Here is a 19,406-nt window from a genome sequence, read left to right as displayed (position 1 = left end):
AATAAAAAGGAGATACTTCCAAACCCACTGAAATGTGGTTAGATGTTGGAAGAATTTGAGGGGCTGGAAGTTGAAGAAAGAATAAATTGAAGCTTAAGTGAATAATGGTCTGGTTGTATAAGAGAGCTTATTAAAAATGCAGTTGAAGATAGATATATTTTTCAAGTTGTCAAAAATATGAAATCTATATTCCAATGTTTTGATAAATAAACTACAGGTTTAAATTGATGTTCTAGAAGTCAGCTATGGCATGTTCTCTCATCTCTCCTCCCCTCTCCTTTCCTCCCTTCCCCTCCCTTCTTTTCAATAGACAAGACAAAACATTTAAGCTGGAAGAGCATCAAGAAAAGAAAAGAGCAGGATGTGGATAGGCAAAGCAATAACAACTTTAGTTGCTGCCCATGTATTGGAACTTTGGAAAAATATTTATTTTGGAGACAGGGTATAAGTTTTGTCTAAAACAAATGATTTCTTTTAGCCAGTCCCTTTTAAATGGAAATAGTTGCCACCTCTAACAGATTTTGGTTGATCCCAAAACAGGTTTAGTCCTGATTAGTACTTGGATGGAAAACTAAAAAAATATGAGGACTCAATGGCCAAAGGAGGCCATTGAAATACACTCTGGGAGAAGGCAATATCAAATCATTTCTAGGAAGACAATAGGGTCATATCCAAGTAATTTCTTTACCTGCAAAAGGATCCACAATATCGAGTAAAGATAACATATAGCAGTTTTGAGTAGAAAGCCACCCAGGTGAAACACTAAAAAAAAAAAAAAATCCTGGCACCACACTTAAATACTCCTAGCTTCTTCCAGGAAAGAAAAGGCTAAAGAAACCACATGAGCAGCTAAATTTGTTCCTGAAATATAGGTTTTTTCCCCTTGATTTCCAATGTCTGACTTGTTTGGGAACAATCAGCCAGAGAGCCCAATTCATATTATTAACAGTCTAAGATGAAATTCTACAATTCCTAACATCCTTCATCATTATCATGTGGTTTAAACTTTCAGTATTTCCTGGAAAGTTACCTCGTTAAATAACCCTGGAAAGAGTTCAACCTGTTATGTTGGGAAGAATTATCCAGGATATTTTTTCATTTAAGCCAGAACTTTTCAGAACCATTGTGTGTGTGATAATAAAATTCCATGAGAAATAACTGTCCACTAAACAATTCATTCAAGCATATCTAAACCCAGGAATAATCTAGCCAAGTATAAATTCCTAATGATGCAACATTAACATTATTGTAAACAATTTCAGACAAGTGACCATTTGTTATAATTAGTATCATCAATACAGTATATCATACAATATGGCAAGATAAACAGGTTTTACTGTAGAAATCATTGATTTCTCTTCAAGGTTTCTTCGGGATTCTTCTTTCTCAGTGAATTATCTAAATATGGCCAAATGGTTTCCGATTCTACACTTGTTTTTCAAAGATTTAAATGTTTTACCTTTAAGCTTTACTTTAGCTTTGGATAATGCCATATTTAAATGCTATTTTAAACAGGTGTCCCTGAAAAATAGTCTCCTCACTGAATCTACATTTTTGATAACTCTAACCTCTATCCATCTTTAGATGAAATTATGGTGATTTTCCACTACATTTTAAGACAGGTTATTGTCTTCAACATATATCAAAGATTCAGGTTCATAATTCCTTCAACAAGAAACTGGCATTGTAATAGTCAAGTCCAGGAAATCTGCAGAGTAAAAGTAAAATGATTCTAATTTGAAATATTTCAAACTGTTTTGTGTATATATTTATTTTTTTTACCACCTTTTCAAATTTATAAAGTATATATTTTGAGGTCAGAGAAGCTACATGTTATTAGATTTGGGAAAGTTCCTGAAAGAAATCAGAAGCTAGGCAACTTACATAAAATTTATTCTTTTCATATTTCAGGATTCAGATTGGTGATACTTTGACTAGTAGTGATTAGTGTTAGCATTTTTGATATGTGTTTGTATCTAAAAGGAATACAAGACTTGCTCAACTGTCAGTCCAAATACTCTGTGGTAAGGTGGCTGAAAAGAGGAACTATTCCAAAGTGACTCAGTAAATTCCATGGTTGAGTGTTATTAGAACTCAAGCACACATATGCACACATACTATCTCTCACACACTCTCACTGCCACAACCATTATATTGTACTGACTCTAAAGGACTATAAATATGAACTTTTGTTTATAAGTAATATCATTTTATAAACAAATAAAGACATCCCACACAGTAAAGTGTTTAGGTAGGGGTTGGTTTCTGCCAAAACAAGAGACACAAAATTAAATGCAAGAGTAGCTATTCAAAATTATATCAGTCTGCTGGTGTGATGGTGGCTAGATTTCATTTCAATACTTGATTCAAAAAAGCTGCTTATTTCACTTAACTTGTTTAACCAGGAGAAATGGAAAAGCACACAAACAGCAGAGGGTTTTTCACATTTATCTTAGTTTTTCTTACCAGTTGGTTAAACCAGGTGATAAACCCAATTCTTGTGTGCTGACAGCTATAATAATCAAGAACCTTCTTTGTTCATTATGCTGTCTTTTACTCCAGCAATCTCATTCAGCCTTGCATTTAGTAATCACTCAGTGTGACGGCCCCCTAATGAAGAAATAAAACATAGAATCTAAGACCCATTCTTCTAGCAAAAACATACACTCTGCTCCATTGGCTTGTAAAATCAGGTTTCCGTTCACTATTAAGCTAGGTAAAAAAAGTAATATTGGGTAATTTGGAGAAAAACACTGGAATGTGTAGAAAATTACTTTCCATTCAGTTTTACAGAGGGGAGGAAGACATTTGTATCATTAATTATTTATTTTAGTTTCTTGCTCTTCCTATGTTTGTACCATTTGTAATAGTTGCTTTAGCCATGGAAATAGCTACCTTGCTTCTACATCTTACTTTTCCAAATCAGAAGAGGTGCACTTTAATTAATTCTGTTTTGTTTGAATTCCATAGTAGCAGGAAAGAAACTAGAATTCTTTTTAGTACTGCCCCTTTTATATAATTCCCTAAGATAAATTAGAAAATTGCAAGTGTAAGCTTATGAATTGGCTAGTAAATGCAGTGTGCACACAATAATAATAACTAGCATTGCCATGATCAATCTATAGCTTAAGCATCTGTCTCTTTTTAAAGTTTTGAATCTTATAATCACTGAATATTCTTTTTAAATCAGTTGCGCAGTTTTTTATGTTTATGGATTGACCTAAGTGAAACACAGAAAGTAGATATCCAAAGTGAATGCCAGAGCTGTTAGTTTGGCAGCATATGGTGGGCGGTTTAAGACTGATTAAATTTGCAAGCTCCTGCTGATGAAGAGTACACATGAGAGTGTTATAGATCATAAAAATGAAGCACTGCAAACCCTCAATGGAGATCAGTGATGAAAGAGGAGGAGACAAAAGGACTGTTTGCGGTGAAGTTTGCATAGTTATGGAGGAGGTGGCCTCAGTGTGCATAGTGACCATGTGCCATCAGTTTTGCTCTGGATATTACTCTCCGTTCACCTCAGGATCCACTAAATAAATGGGACTCACTGACCCCTATCCTGTGGGTCGGTTAGTTATCAGGGTTAGATTGGCAGTGTTCCCTTCTTGCAATTCTAATCATACACCCTCTTCTATGCATCAATTGTGGGATGATACCAGTGGCTTCAGATCTTTTGTCGAATGAATCCTTCCTTATTGAAATACTATATTGTAGGCATTTTGTATATACTAAATATTTTCTATTTGAGCCTGGCATTCTGATTTCCATACTTACAGAATTGTGGCATATATTCACATCATTTATACATTAAGATATGAACAGCTCATAAGAAGCCTACACATAAATGATAGGAACAAAATATCTGCAAGCTTATAGATATTAATTCAGCAGATGGATAGCTGAAACATATATGTTGATAGATAAAACTGGAATGACTGGCCAGTTATTATTATAGCCTAATTAACTACTCAGAATTGTCAGAATTGAATGCTGACTGCCAGCAGCATAGAGAAATAAGTTTAAGGGTAAAGTATAATAAATTGATAAAAAATGAAATTGAAGAACAAAATGTATGTAATTTTACATATTTTGCTTTATTCCAAAGGATTTGTCTTTCAGTTGTTTTGGAAATTACTCATCTCTAGCAAATGTAATATTTCTCTAAATGAGAATGGATACCATTTAAATCAATTTTAAAGTGATATTTTCATTTATCTTGATGACTTATTTTGTTAATTTATTTTTCATGAAATATTGATAACATCAATAATTTAAAAAAATCATATGAAAATAAAACGGAAAGATTAAAATCAATTCAGAACTACGTATAAAACAGAGTATACCAGCAATTTTTTTAAAAAAAATCACCCAAATATTATTTCTTTCTATTTATGTTATATCTGTCTATCTTTGAGTTATGTTAGCATATAGGAGGGATACTTATTTGATCAAACATATTAATCTCAATGAGGTCAAGGTAATTAATATTGTCTACCTATCTTGAAAGCCTAATGTAAATCTGTCTCTTTGTAAATGATAGTGAATAATTTGGTCTCTTGGGCTAGCCAAACAAAGAGCAATTGATTGACATTATAAAATAATCTCCCTGTAAAATCCTTTGCAAAAGGGAACTTAGGTTAAAGACTCCACATTTTCAAAAGCTGTAGAAAATTAGTGTCTCTTTCTAAAACCTCTCTGTTCATTTCAGATTGCTATGGAATTGCAAAAGGGCCTCCCTATAAACTGAGGGTATAATTTAAGTTGTTTTGCCTTTTTATAGCTAAATGTAGCTCACTGTTTATATTCCCTAGAAAGGATATTGTTTTTAAATTACCATTTCAGCCCTATTACTCAAAACCTCTGCTTCTAATACTTTCTGACAGTTATCAGCATAATGAAACATAATGAAATGATGGGCAATCTACAGTGAAGCTCAGCATGGATTCCAGAAGTGCTTGAGTGACTGTTGTGAAAATGTGAATGGCCCTTACCTTGTTTCCAAGGTCAAGGGCTCTAGACAGAAGTCTAAATATATACGTGCAAAAGGACCCTAGGAATTTTTATGAAGCCAATGTGTATATAAAAAACAAGTGGGGTATTTTTCTTTAATTTTTGTAAAATATTCAGCTTCTTTTTATTTAACACCCATTTTACATCCAATTTCAGAAGCCTACTTACACAATGTTAAGATCACTGGTGGGCACACAAAAACCATAAGAAAAGAAGTTTATTAGAAGAAGAGCCTTGAAAGAATATTGACTCTCTTTTCTTTTATGTAGCTTCCTGTGATTTTCCCTGTTTCCATTAATTCTAAACAAATAAACCAATGCTTATAGTGGGTTTATCTGTAATTTAATTCACTATTAGTAGGCAAAGTAAATTAGATAAAATAATATGATTTTAAAGTCTGAGCAGGATTTGAATTTCCTAATGATTCCCCACCCCTTTCGGAAGCTCTTCTAGTCAACTTTTTTGTAAGCCAAATTTTATATACATGTTTCTATTTTTGCTATTGTATAATCTCTGGTGATAATTTTGGTGCTCTCCCCCTCCCACCAACCAACCAACCAATAAAACTCGTAAGATTTTGTGTGTGATGAGCTCTTGCAAGACTTTCATCATTTACATGTTTTATTTCATAGAGATCTGAGTGTTTTAGGGAGTAAAGGCTACAGCTCTTTTGTAGGTTAAGTGGACAATAAGAAAAAATTTAAAAACTTACTGGTGACATCATAAACATGCCTATATAATTGTCTTGGCTGCAATACAGAAATGATTTACCTTTATTGCTTTCTGATATTTTTTTATTAATGTATCATTCTTGGTCATCCCCTGTCCAAGTATCAACCAAACTAACCTGCATAGATTTGAATAGTCTTTCTTTGTACAAATTCCTATTCACACTTATTGTGTTGTTTTTTCAGCTTTTCATTTGATTTTCTACAATAATCAACATTCTGCTTCTACTGGTAATAGTCAGTCTTCATTTAAGTAGAAAAAGCAAAAACACTAGCAAAGATTCTCTCCCCTTGGATTTTATACTTCTGCAAACTTTTCTATTTTTCCTTAAACTTTCAACTTCTGTATCTTTGATATGGATGCAATGTTTTGGCTATTTGAGAATTTACTTTTAAAATTTAACTCGCAATGCTCTTGTTGCTGCTTCTAAATGCTAGGTCAGTTTATGATTAATTTTTCTTTAATCAACCTTTATTAGACCAGGGTCAGCAAACTTAAACACTCAAAGAGCCATTTGGACCTGTTTCCCACAGAAAAGAAAACACCGGGAGCCACAAAGGTCCTAACCAGAAGCCCCCTGTTCAATTCTGGAGCTGACTAGAAGTTCAGTTCCCCCACCATAGAGTCTACTCCTAGCGCGGCATACTTTTTCCTCTACCTGTCATAACTGAAAGCCCCATCAAGTATGAAGACAACTGGAAAACCCTCCCCTTGCCATAGAGTCTTCTCTTGGTGCACTGTGCTTCTTGTCCTCCCCCCACCGGAAGCTCCTCTCAAAATTGTGGCACCGACCAGCGGAGGGAGGAAAGACCCACATGTGGCTCCAGAGCCGCAGTTTGCTGACCCCTGGATTAGACCAACCAATTGCTTCTGGATACAATTTAAGGAGCACCTCCTAAAACCCTTTGTGACATAAGGCATAGATGTGTGAGAGATTGACTGGCTCTTATAGTTTCTACCCATTCTTTGCCAGGTCTTGTTGATTACACAGTGTCACCTGAGGCAGTGGTGGGATTCAATTTTTTTTACTACTAGTTGTGTGAGTGTAGCTTGGTGGGTGTGGCTTGGTGGCATGGCAGTAGAAGAATACTGTAAAATCTCAATTCCCTCCCCACTCTAGGGGAAGTTTACTGCAAAATCCCCATGTCCTCCTGACAGCTGAGACTCAAGAGACAGATAATAGATGGGTTTGGGCCAGTCAGAAGTGGTATTTACTGATTCTCCGAACTACAGGGTGGGGCATAACCTTTTCCTAGGGGGTCACAGCAAGATCGACAGCAGTTTACAACTTCCGCGACACCTCATTTTAAAGCCCATAAAAAACTGAATTGAATGAGCTATTAAATGTTAAATTTGCTTTAAGAATGGCTGGAAAATTCAATTCGGAAGAACAAAGGATCATTGACAGAATAAAATGCATTGCCTTTCGAGAGGCTCGCGATGCTGGAGCGACGTTTATCAATCGAAAATGGATTGCAAACAAATTGAAACGTCATCCGGATTGGGTTACTGATAATTGGAACAAAACAGCCCAAGAATGTTTCACAAAATTTGGAGAAGGGCGTCCTCTGCAACTGTCCCAAGAAAGCAAAGCCATCATTGCAACTGGCAGTCGCAAACAACAAAAAGGAAACCGAAAAGTGGCCCAAGAAATCCTTCAAATTCGTGGAAAACGAGTTGATCAAAGGACAATCGGCCGATATCGAGAACGAGAAGGTTTGAAGCCATTCCACGTCATTTGCAAACCATTGAAAACTCAAACACACGTTCAAGATCGGCTTTGGTTGTGCGATTGGTTGTCTGAATGGACCGAGGAAGATTTTCTTCATTTGGCGCCATCTGACGAATTCTTCGTTTATGCCATTCGAAAACCGAATTTCCAGAACGATCGAATTTGGGCTAAAGACGTCGATGACATCGCCAAACATGAACGATATCGACAAATCGTTCGCAATCCGACTTGCATCGGGATTTTCGTCATTTTCACAGCCAAGAAACTGCATTGGGTTTTGAAGGATAAAGGGGAATCCTGGGATGGCAGTTATTTCCGTGAGAAAATTTTATTGGAGAATGTCATTCCATTTCTCAGTGATCCAGACAATGTCTTGGTGGTTGGTGAGGCTGTCTTTCTTCATGACAAAGCTCCTTGCATGCGTGCAAATGCGACTCAGCAATTGTTAAAGGAAAACAATGTCGAATTTTGGGGCAATGACGTCTGGCCGGGAAATTCGCCAGATCTCAATCCGGCAGAGAACATTGGGGCCATAATTAAGGATGAAGTGGAAGCTCTGATGATTCAGGAGCAAGGTCAAAATTGATATTCGGTTGAAACTTTGAGAATGAATTTGGAAACTGTGTTGAAAAATCTGGAAAATCGAACGGAACTGTTTGAAGATTTGTTGTGTTCTTATCCACCTCGTTTGAATGCTGTTCGAAGGGCTAATGGTGGTCATACTGACTATTAAATCGTGTCAATAAACTCAGTTTTTGATGGGCTTTCGAATGGTGTATGAATTATTTGTGTTGTTATTACAAGTGTTGCTGTGACCCCCTAGGAAAAGGTTATGCCCCGCCCTGTACTCAACATTTCTGCTACCGGTTCTCCAGAACTGGCCAGAACCCACTGAATACCACCTCTGACCTGAGTGGATGCAGGAAGCATGCCTTCTGTATCAGTGGTCAATATGGCCTACCATACCTATCTTAAAATAACATTGAAAACCTGTCTTTTTTTCTAGGTCTTGGGTTAGAGTGAGACTTTCAGCATGTGATCAAATTGGCTTTGTAGATTGATCATTTGTTTGATTTACAGTACTGATGGTTTGCACATACTCTATAAAGTATAGAAAGAACTTGAAGGTTGATATTTTAAGTGACTTCTGCACTTAGTGTATCATGTTGTGTCCCTTGTAAAAACATATAAAGCCAGTGTTCAAGAATGAACAAATAGCTGTAAAGTAAGAGTAATCTATAATGGGAATATTCACTCCCAATATTAGGTGATCAAGGAGAAAAAATAACTGCCATAAATATAGCTCTTGGGTTACAGTTTTTTTTTTCTTTCAAAGTCAAACCTGCAGTAGCCACACTGTTTGCTGTGGCTTATATGTCTTTCAAGACAGAAAAGTGTGAAAGAGATTAACATTGAAGTGCTGATCTGAAGGGCTTTAAGCTCTCAACCTTAAAACAGTATTGATACATTCTTGGCAGTTTAGAAAATATGTGATGAATAAAGCCATGGAAGGAAGAGTCCATAGTTCCATTTATCTTGCAAATGGAAGTGGACTTTCTTGTAACATAAATGTTATGGGAAGTCTTAATCAATTAATCTAAGAAATAAATACATCAATTATGGAAGCGTGGGTGGAGGAAGAGATTGGAATACTATATAATGAAAGTAAAAAAGAATAAGCAGGTGTAGTGAACAACAAATGGGCCCCACTTAACAACTAATTATCCAGAGACCATTTGAATTTACAACAATGCTAGACTAGTGGTAATTTTCATGCATCCTCAAAATTAAGTCAGTCACAGCATCCCATGATCACATGATTATCATTGGTATTTTTTTTTCAGTTTCCTACAAGCAAGTTCAATAGGGAAACAAACAGAACGTTATAAATAATGACCATGTTTAATGGGCCTTATTTAATGGCCAGTGGTAGTTTGCTTAGTGACAGCAAATGAAAGTGTTGAAAATTGCCGCTGAGTCCTAAGTGACACATTATATGATAGTGTGCTTTAAAACTGTGTGGTTCAGTGATGAACATTCGAGTTTCAATCACTGTTATCGAGTGACGACTACCAGTACTCATACAAAAGTTCTAATTTTGGACCAGTTCAATCTCTTTTCAAATAAATTTATCCTTTCCATTCTGCACCCCCATCAGCTGTTGATATTCCAGAGCATAAGGGCCACTGAAAAAAAGCATGCTTCCTAGTTCCCATCAGATGGAATTCTTTGGCAGGTGGAATCTGCAGAATACTTCTCCTACATGAAGGAACAGGTAGATCAGAGGTGGTATTCAGCAGGTTCTGACCAGTTCTGGAGAACTGGTACCAGTTCTGGAGAACTGGTACCATAAATTTTGAGTAATTCATAGAACCGGTAAATACCCCCTCTGACTGGACCTGCCCGCATCTATTTTCTGCCCACTGAGTCCCAGCTGATCAGGAGGAAATGGGAATTTTGCAGTAACCTTCCCCTGGAATGGGGTGGGAATGGAGATTTTACAGTATCCTTTCCCTGTCATGCCCACCAAGCCACGTCCATCGCACCATGCCACACCCGCTAAGCCATGCCCATAGAACCTGTAGTAAAAAATGTTGAATCCCACCACTGAGGTAGATATAATGAGGAAGAGGCTGACCCTCAGTTAACTGGCCCCATATCATACAGGGGTCTAAAGGTAAAAACTAAGACTTTTCTATCAGCGGTGGAAACAAACTGGTAACCAATGCAGCATTGGAGCAGAGATGTAATATTTGTCTTCTACAGCAGCTGAAGCTTCCAGAAACTCTTCAAGGGCAGCTTCATGTAGAGTATATTATAATAGTCCACAATAAATAAAAGATTCAAATACTGATTTATCATCTAGTCATTGTCATAGCAGTATTGTAAATCGGATCACTCATTTCCCCTGCTGTGCTACAAAAATGATACTGGGCAGCTTTTCTTGTTAGTTCATCTTTATTTCTATTAATCAATTTAAGTTTTTTCCGACATAAGGCCTAGTCTGAAAAAAAACATTTTGAGCTGCCAGCTGGAGCTTTAGCACTATCAACTTCTTTTAATTTTGCTTTCCTTTAAAGAATACAGTAATAGGATATGACTCATAAAGGAGGGCAGTTATTTAATGCCTAGTATCTTCAGAATTAAATTTCTAATAAGAAATATAGATCAAACTAATAGCTTTATTTATTTATCTCTCTTTTTACTTCTGTATTTTCCCCCTTCAAGCAAATAATTTGTAGATATGGCAAATAACAGCACAATCTTTATCATGCAAGTGTTACTAAAGGCAGCTGAATAAAAGAAGCTGCAAAATATCCTTGAAGTAGAGCATGATGTCACTTCATTCGAGATTAAAAATATAGATAATTGCAGATCCCACCAAACAATAGTTTTCTCTGTTGAACTCTAGATGGATATAGGGAAATCTGGAATGCTGATGTGAGTTGAGAGGCAAGTTGAGAGGCAAGAAGAATTGTGGTTCCATAATTGCTTTTTTTTAAAGGAACTATCTCTTAATATTACTAACCCAGTTTAAAATGCAAAATCAAGAGAAAGAGAAGGGAATCCTTACAAAAGTGCCTTAATTTAGATAATATGTTCATAGATTTTTGGGGGGAGAATATTTTTGGGAGGGATGCCCTTGATGTTGATTCCTGGCAACTACCTGGAGAAATCACTGTAGTTTTCTTGATAGGATTTATTGGTGGGTTGCCATTGTCTCTTTGCTGTGGTTGAGAGTGACTGGTCCAAGGTCACACAATTTGCTTTGTAGCCAAGTGGAATTAGAGCTCACAGTCTCTTGTTTTCTGTCCTGATGCCTTAATCACTACACCCAAGTGACTCTCCTTAGATTTCTACAGACCAAAATAAATGTGATACTTTCATTTCTGCAACTAAAACAGTCCTATTGTTCGGAACAAGTAGGTGTATCCAGGAAATAAAAATTATGTGATTGAAGGATGCTTTTGTCTTTGCCGTATTTTCCAAGCCAGGATCCCTTAAAAACTTCTAAAATTTAAGAATTTTGTTGGCTAGCTTGGGCAGAATATAGGAAGCTGATGGAAAGGGGAATGTAAAAACAACACCAAACTTCTGTCACTTTTTTCTTATTCTTATATGATGTGGCTGCTTTCTCTTCTCCCAAAGCCCTGCAACATAGCAGAACCTTAATTCACATGTATTTACTGGTTTCCAATGTGTTTTCTTGTGGCTGAGATGCCTATCAAAAAGAAAATAGTGGATGAAGTTACTAGTTTGCTTCTTCCCATTATGCTCATTGTTCCGTGGGTTTCTTGCAACTAACACTTGGAGTAAGAGTAGTCCATTGTCTGCAAAAACTTACATCTTTCTCCAGCTGATTCTGTGCTTTTGTTCAGCTATTTTATCTTTGTGTCTGTGTCTGTGCACATTATTCATATTGTATATCAAGTATACATAAAATGAATAGAATAAAATTTTTATAAAAAGACTGACAAAAAAAAATGCCTGCGAAAAGGTGTAAGAATTTTTTGAAGGGATTTTTTTTCACCTGAAAGTTGGCAATATTCAGTTTAGGAAATCTTTCTTATGAAAGGGATTATAGATTTCATAACACAGAAACTCAGCTATGGACTTAGTAATGTGGGGGCCAAACAGATGGGTTGTGATTACTGCAAGTCTGAATAGTGCAATATTCAGGTTAGATACCAGGTTATGTTTAATACAAGTCAAAGTTCAATTACTGAGAGTCTATATGAATCAGTGGTGGGTTCCGGATCCCATTGCAACTGGTATGGTGCAACGGGGCTAAGCATCCACCACATGAACGCACGCAGCACGCGTATGCATACTTACCGCTTGCGATGTTCCATGACGCCTCTGCGACGTTCCAGCTGCTCCGTGCACAGGCCCAGAAGCCCTGAACAGTTCAAATACAGGTAAGGAATGTGGGCAAGCAGGTGGGCCTTCCAGAGCACCGTACCGGAATGGTACTTGGTGCTCCTGGCAGGCACTGGTATGCCTGTACTGAGGCGTACCAGTCGTAACCCACCGCTTATATGAACACAATTGAAGCTATTGCATGGGTAGTTGCTGTTAGGATTTTAGACACTATTTGTGTGAAAAATGGAAAAAAAGATGGCTAAAGAAAACCTCAAAAAAAGAAGAAGGCTATTTTGAAGAAATAGAGCAGAATATGGGAGATAGCAGGTATGTTTTGCACATGGGCTTATCCTCCAGCTTGTACTTTGTCCCCTTGATTTATTTATTTTAAATATTTATGAGATCTATCTAGAAGAATTCACAGCAGGTGATTAGAAAAAAATTGCATTATAAAAAAATAAAAGGAGGTAAAACCACATGAAAAAATAATTGAAATATGGTCTACGTAACTATCTTGCTACCACTTCCTGCATTATCTACAGCTTCTAAGGGAAGATTTATTTAAAATAATTTATACCTGTAAATATATTCTTTTAATCTTTTGCTATTATATTTCATTAAAAAAGACATTCAAAAAAAAAAAATAAAAAAATAATATCTGCACAGAGCTGAAAACCAATTACCCTATTTTCCCTAGAAATATCACTTTGAATAGTGAAAATTCTCAACCATTTCATGACATTCATTATCAGCAGTAATCAAGACCCACCTGTGTATCAAAACAAATGAACTTACCCCTTTGGGAAGGCTCCTCAGAAAAAGGAGTGAAATTTTAGTTCACCATTACTTTGTCTTTCAAAGTCTGGAGACTACTTCAAACCTAAGATACCGAGGGATTAAAATAGCCATCACTTTGGTCATCACTAACCTCAGTAGAAAACTGCCCTGAAAAGGAGATTGCATTCCATATAGAACAAATTTTCCATCTGTTTGAGTTGTAAAATGCTTTAATTGAGGATAGCATCTGATCACACCCAAAGAATTTGCTCAGAAGAACTTGCTCAGCATATTATTCATGAAAATGTAGTCTGGGCAGACACTATTAAAGTCTTAGTCATAGTACTTGCTCAGAGGCTTTTCTAAAGATGTGTCTGTTCACTGATGTTTTTGAAGAGTGTTATTGTTTTGTTTCTTAAAGGGTAATGTGTGTCAGAAAAGATTTATGTCAACAAAAGGACAGGCTTGTTTGGTTTGTCAATTGCAAAAGCCTACTGGGATCTTTATTGCAGATTCTCTCAATAAAGGTGGTGGCTTGACAATATGTGAAGTGGGAAGTATTTCTTTTTTCAGTTAGACCTATTTCCTTCAAAAAGATATTGCACTCATTGGCAATGTGCCATATTTCCTTGTTCCTGTCCTCTGAGAGAGTAGAAGAGAAAGAAATCCCACAGTTGTGCTCTCGAGATTTTTTTAGCCCTTTGAGGTTGTCTCTGTGAACAATGCTGCAAGATTTACAAAAGTGGATTTTAAGGATGACAGTGGTTTATCTTATTGCCACAAGGGCACTACTGTATAGATTTTACTAAAATGAATAGAGCATCCACAACAATACAATTATGTATGTATGTTTGTATGTGTGCAAATGCATGTATATCATTTATATAGCTTCCCATCTTATGCAAACGCTGGGTGGTTCCCAATCAAGAATTTAAAACGTTTCAGCATTAAAACAATATACAATCATATTAAAAATATTAAAACCATAAATATTGAAAACAAACTCCTTGAACCAAGGTAAATGTGTGACATGTATCCTATTCCAGGTTTATAACTATGAAAAAGTCAGTGTGTTAATAAAGAGATCAACAAGTGTTTTGGAATTTTAGACGATCATATTGGTACTTTCACAGAACAATTGCCATGATAGGTGCAGCAATGGAAAAAAACACCTATTTGCCAAAAGCTTTCAGCACCTTTGTCTAATCCAATGATGGAAAACTAGGTTATGTTTTAGGTTGGTACTCTGTTTCGTAGAATGCTAGTTTTCTATTTTTTAAAATTGAAACAATACTTTTAAACAATGTTAAGTCAAATGATCAGTGAGCACCAAAGAAATAGTGAACACATTTTAGCCTTCAGACCTTATATTGTGTTTGAGATGCAGGATTTAGTGTAATATGCATGAGTTGTGATAAGTATCTGAAATTTCTTCATTTCTGTTTGGCAAGAAGGGTTATTTTAGATTTTTTTTTCTGTTATTCTGTTATTCTGTTATTCTGTTTTTCTGTTATTCTGTTATTTTGCTGGCTATGCCGAGAAGAAGGTTTGTTACCTTTTTTTTTGCTTTGACTTAACACCAAATAGGGTTGAATTTGCTAATTCCCATTCCATTACTTGTACGGAAGTACACAAGCATACTTCAAACCTCAGTTTTGTCTGTTTTCTGCTTGACTGCTTCTCTGTTGGTGCTCCACCTTATCTGTCCCATCCCATGGGCAAATTATTGATTGGTGTACTTGATTCAGAGCAGCACATTTTCATATATAAAATTACCTTCAAGAGCATCGCAATGAACCTGACTGATACGCTTATTAAACCCTAAAGCTGTTGTAATTGATGTAACAGGTACCAGTTCTGAAATTGGGAGATAGAAATCATTGAATATAAGCAGCAATTTGTTATCTGGCATCTCTGTATTCTATGCAAACTTTAACCTTGCAAGCCATCAAGAAATAATTTATTAATCTAATGTATATGTCATCTTTTCTCAAGGAGCTCAAGATGTAGTATTTCTGACAGGAAATATGCATAAGAATTGAAAGTTGAAGACAATTTACGTAATTTCCAATTATAGGAAGAACAATCTTCTTTCATTAGTGTGCACATAGATGCACAATAAAATGTTTTTTCACAAACCATACTAGTGTTATCTCATCGATGTTTGTATATATTTCTCACTCCTACAATATTTTTATTTAGGCTCCCCATTTATTTATTTATATACTTGCACACATATTCCCACACAGACTGCTCCCCTTTTCTCCATTGACAAAATCTTATTCACATGTGTGTATCTCAGGTACAGATATCCTTCTGCATCTTTCTAAAAGCCAGCTTTATCTATCTTGTGCTTTAATATATTAAATTAGAACCTAGTTATGCATGTCTGTGGTTTGTAGAAAATGCAAGCTTAGATATATAGTACCTGTAGTATTACACTCTTTGAAATCATATAGACATTACCTGTGATATATTAAGTCTCCTGATGCTCCTATGGCCCCCAACCCTCCAACAAACAACAACAAAAACCCAAAACAAAATCCTAATGAATTAATAAAGAGATGCTAGTTAGGAAAGAGAATAAAGATGTGTGGATAGGACATTTGAATAATACGTTGTTGTTTTTTACTTTTGGTATTATACCTTTTTTTACTAAGGGTATTATGATTTTGCTTTAGGTCTTAGCTCAATCCCACACTCATTCAGAAATTGGCTGCTGTGTTCTGTTTTCTTCCAGACTAAGAAGTACAATATATGCATGTAGGCAGTGATAATCTATTCTTAGTGTTAGTGGGTAGCAAGAAATTGTATGACAACTCATTCTTATACCCCAAATCATTCAAATGAATGACTGATAATGTAGCTTTTTTTTTCTTTTTCTTTTGGTACTGCATAGCACATGGTATGTTGGCCATTTTCTTATACATTTTTCTATCAGCCAGATATTTACAAATGAAAATACATTTGGAAGTATGGATGTACAGGAGCAGTTTTCATTTTAAGGTAGCTACTGACTGAAACACAAGGAAGCAAACTGCTAGAATTACTTTTTGCAATGCATTGTGTTTGAAGCTTTAGTGCAGGTCAGAGAAGTATATCATGAGGCTTCCAGGCTGTACACATTCTGCTGGGTTCTTTGAAAGTCCCTCAATTGTAATTTTTAATATGAGAGAAAGCAGAATTATGAAAACATAGAGACAAGTAACAATTTATTTGAAAATTGTAAAGTATTATAATGAACTGAAATAGTATTTATCCTCAGTGTATCTCTTTTGTGGAGATTAGCACATGACACAATGTTCAAAGTCCCAATTGCAGCTATTGAGTCCAATGAAGTTACATAATACTGTGTAGATATTTCTCTAAAGAGGCTTCCTATTTTTTTAAATTTTAAATTTTTATTTAGGTAATTTAAAAAAGGATGCTTTTTTTTTCAGGCCCTCCATCTGCTCCTGAGAACTTGATTTCCAATGTCAATGAGACATCAGTGAATTTGGAATGGAGTTCCCCCCAGAACAAAGGTGGCCGTGAAGATGTCTCTTACAATGTGGTCTGCAAGAGATGTGGAGCTAGTGATCTGAACCGCTGCCGGTCCTGTGGGAGTGGTGTTCACTTCAGCCCTCAGCAGAATGGTTTGAAGTCCACGAGGGTTTCCATTACAGACCTTTTGGCACATACAAATTACACTTTTGAAATCTGGGCAGTGAATGGAGTATCCAAGCAAAATCCAAGCCAAGACCAAGCTGTGTCTGTTACTGTGACCACTAACCAAGCAGGTAAATGTTTTATTCTATTTTCAATTCCCCACTCATTGGACCTGTCGCTGCAGTTTCTCAGTCATCCAGGTCATGGTTGCCCCAATAGGGATTTTTTTCAAGAAGCAACTGGACTTTGGTTTTTGAAGTCATTTTGCTTCTCATCCAAGAGACGCAAAATATCTTTAAGGAAAAACATAGAAAGTCCAGTTCCCTCTTGAAAATGCACTTGTGGGACTCATTGGAAGTAGTAACAATTTTGGTGGGAAGAGGGCACATTTGAAATTTAACAGCATATGTTGGATTTTGTCTTGAAATTCTTACCCTAGAAGATTCACCTAATCACCTAATGACTGAAATGTTCTCTCAGTGCAAATTGTCTTCATCTCCCAGTCAGAACAGTTTTTGATTTTTTTCAACTATCACCTCGCAATCTTTTCAACAGACTATAACAAAAAGAAGGGAAATACATTCTATGGTATATTTTAACACAATGCTAAAATTGTAAAACATTCCCAACAAATATATTGTTTTTCTTTGGCAGTATGTACTTGACTGTGTATGCTAACTGTGACAATATGAGGAATCATATGACATAGGAAACATTACCTTTTACTGAAATGCATCCTATTCTTTCTTAAGCTGAACTCTTCAGCCTTCAGCCTTAATTTGCTTCTTTATATATGGAAGAAAGTTCAAAGGAGTAAAGTATACAGATAAATTAGTTTTACTCAAATCTTGGTTCTAAACATTATGTCCCCTGAAAACTATCACTGAAATTAAATGAATTATTATCATTTTTCTAAAATGTATTATTTTGACCAAAATAAAAATATATATGCTAATATAAATAATATAAATCTTACTGTCAGTGTAAATATTTATATAATTTGCTTTCATCAACCACATGCAACATTTCAAAAATCAAATTGGCTTCTAAATCAGAAGGTGGCAATCCAACACAAATGAAAATTTGTCAGTAATTAAAGATAAAAGATCTGACCTTTTATTTGGCCCAATATTGTAATTATACAATTTTTAATACTAATTAGTTTTAATAAAGCAAACCCCAACCATATTAAGTATTTACTAGGCATTGCATAGTGTATATCTGCCTCTACGTGGGAACAATATGATACTTTGCTAATAATATTTGTATTTATATTTTTAGGGTTGGAAACATAGAATGATAGGCTGCTGTAGCAAAACATGTTTCTGCTAAAATTGGCCACAAGTTGGTTTCATATTTTTTTCTACCATCTGATAGAAATATAAAAGTTTGGAATTTTACCACAATGGATTAGAAAATTCCTTCTCCCTACATTTTCCCTGGAGATTTTGCTTGTTTTTGATTAGTTTTCTATAGTCTTTGACATCTCTTGGTGGTTTCACTGCTACACTGCCCAAAAAGATGTAGTTATTTTAAAGACTTTTTTTGCTGCCAAAGCATTCCAATTTGATTCATTTTAGAAAAATAACGTTCTGTTATATTCTGATTAAAAGTAACAGGTAGTGGGCTCATAGAAAAATGCATTTTTTCAGTTATTAACTGTTTTGCATATAGTTATCAGTATTTGTTTCCATTGTAAATGAAAATATAGTACTATGGTGACAAAGATATAGTTTGGTAATCATGAGTATTTTCTATTTTATTTATCAACTTGATGAAGTTTAAACACTATACTTGGTCTTGCACATTGCTGTTTTAATTGTGAAGTGCAAAAAGTATGCTTCAAGAGATTCCTCCTATAATGAACCCTTAGGTTTCCGCCCTTCCTGCCTCAAAGGCATATTGCCTTAAGTGATCTTGACCTGACAGAAATATTCTTATTTACACAGTATGTGTGAGTCTGTATGTGTGCTTCAAAATAAAACATTTGCATTATTTTTTAGTTTCAAGAAGTGCAGGCTTAAATAGCAACAAATAAATACCATTTTGTGCTTAAAGTGAACATATGAATATGTTGCTATTTTAATGATTTGTGTTTCTACGTTTATAAATTCTATCTCAGTAAGATTGCATCTTTGCTTGAAGTTTGATATTTAAAATGGTAGCTTGCTGTTAATTCAGCTTGATAAGTTTTTATTAAAAATATATGTGATATTCTGTAGGAACTGATGTTTACATAGTGGATAATTGTGGAAAATAGTTGAAGTTGATTATTTCAGTTGCAATTTTCTAACAATAAACTTACCATCTAACAGTTAAATAATAGAATCAGTGATATATGACATGTTAAATGGAATTGCTTCTACTACATACTTTGAGTAGCAAGATTGGATGCTTATAATTTATTAGTTCTGCTTAGATTTTCTAATCAAAATATTTTTAAATTTCTTTCAGTTCTTTAACTTCAGTGGGTTGGTTAGGTGTACAATTTTTTGTTCTATCTATGATAGTGATAAACTTTTTACGTTTTTTGTTAAGACATTGTAAAACACAATGCAAGAATGTCAAACAATTCCCATATGTATTACATTAAAGGATTGGTTTCAGTGGGGAATCAGTTGAAACCTGCAGATGAACATTAGAA

The 19,406-nt window shown here is 35.3% G+C and overlaps 1 protein-coding gene across 1 annotated transcript in view; it reads left to right on the top strand.

Annotated features, from left to right (window-relative positions):
- EPHA4 (EPH receptor A4) overlaps positions 1-19,406 on the top strand; it is a 170,315-nt gene that overhangs the window by 67,754 nt on the left and 83,155 nt on the right. Inside the window, 1 exon segment of the mRNA XM_032225561.1 lies at positions 16,555-16,893. Coding sequence (XP_032081452.1) covers positions 16,555-16,893 — 339 coding nt within the window.

The sequence above is a fragment of the Thamnophis elegans genome, chromosome 10 (assembly GCF_009769535.1).
Source record: "Thamnophis elegans isolate rThaEle1 chromosome 10, rThaEle1.pri, whole genome shotgun sequence".
Classification (NCBI taxonomy): domain Eukaryota; kingdom Metazoa; phylum Chordata; class Lepidosauria; order Squamata; family Colubridae; genus Thamnophis; species Thamnophis elegans.
Note: the sequence above shows the minus strand (reverse complement) of the source record. Positions and strands in the feature narration are given on the sequence as shown.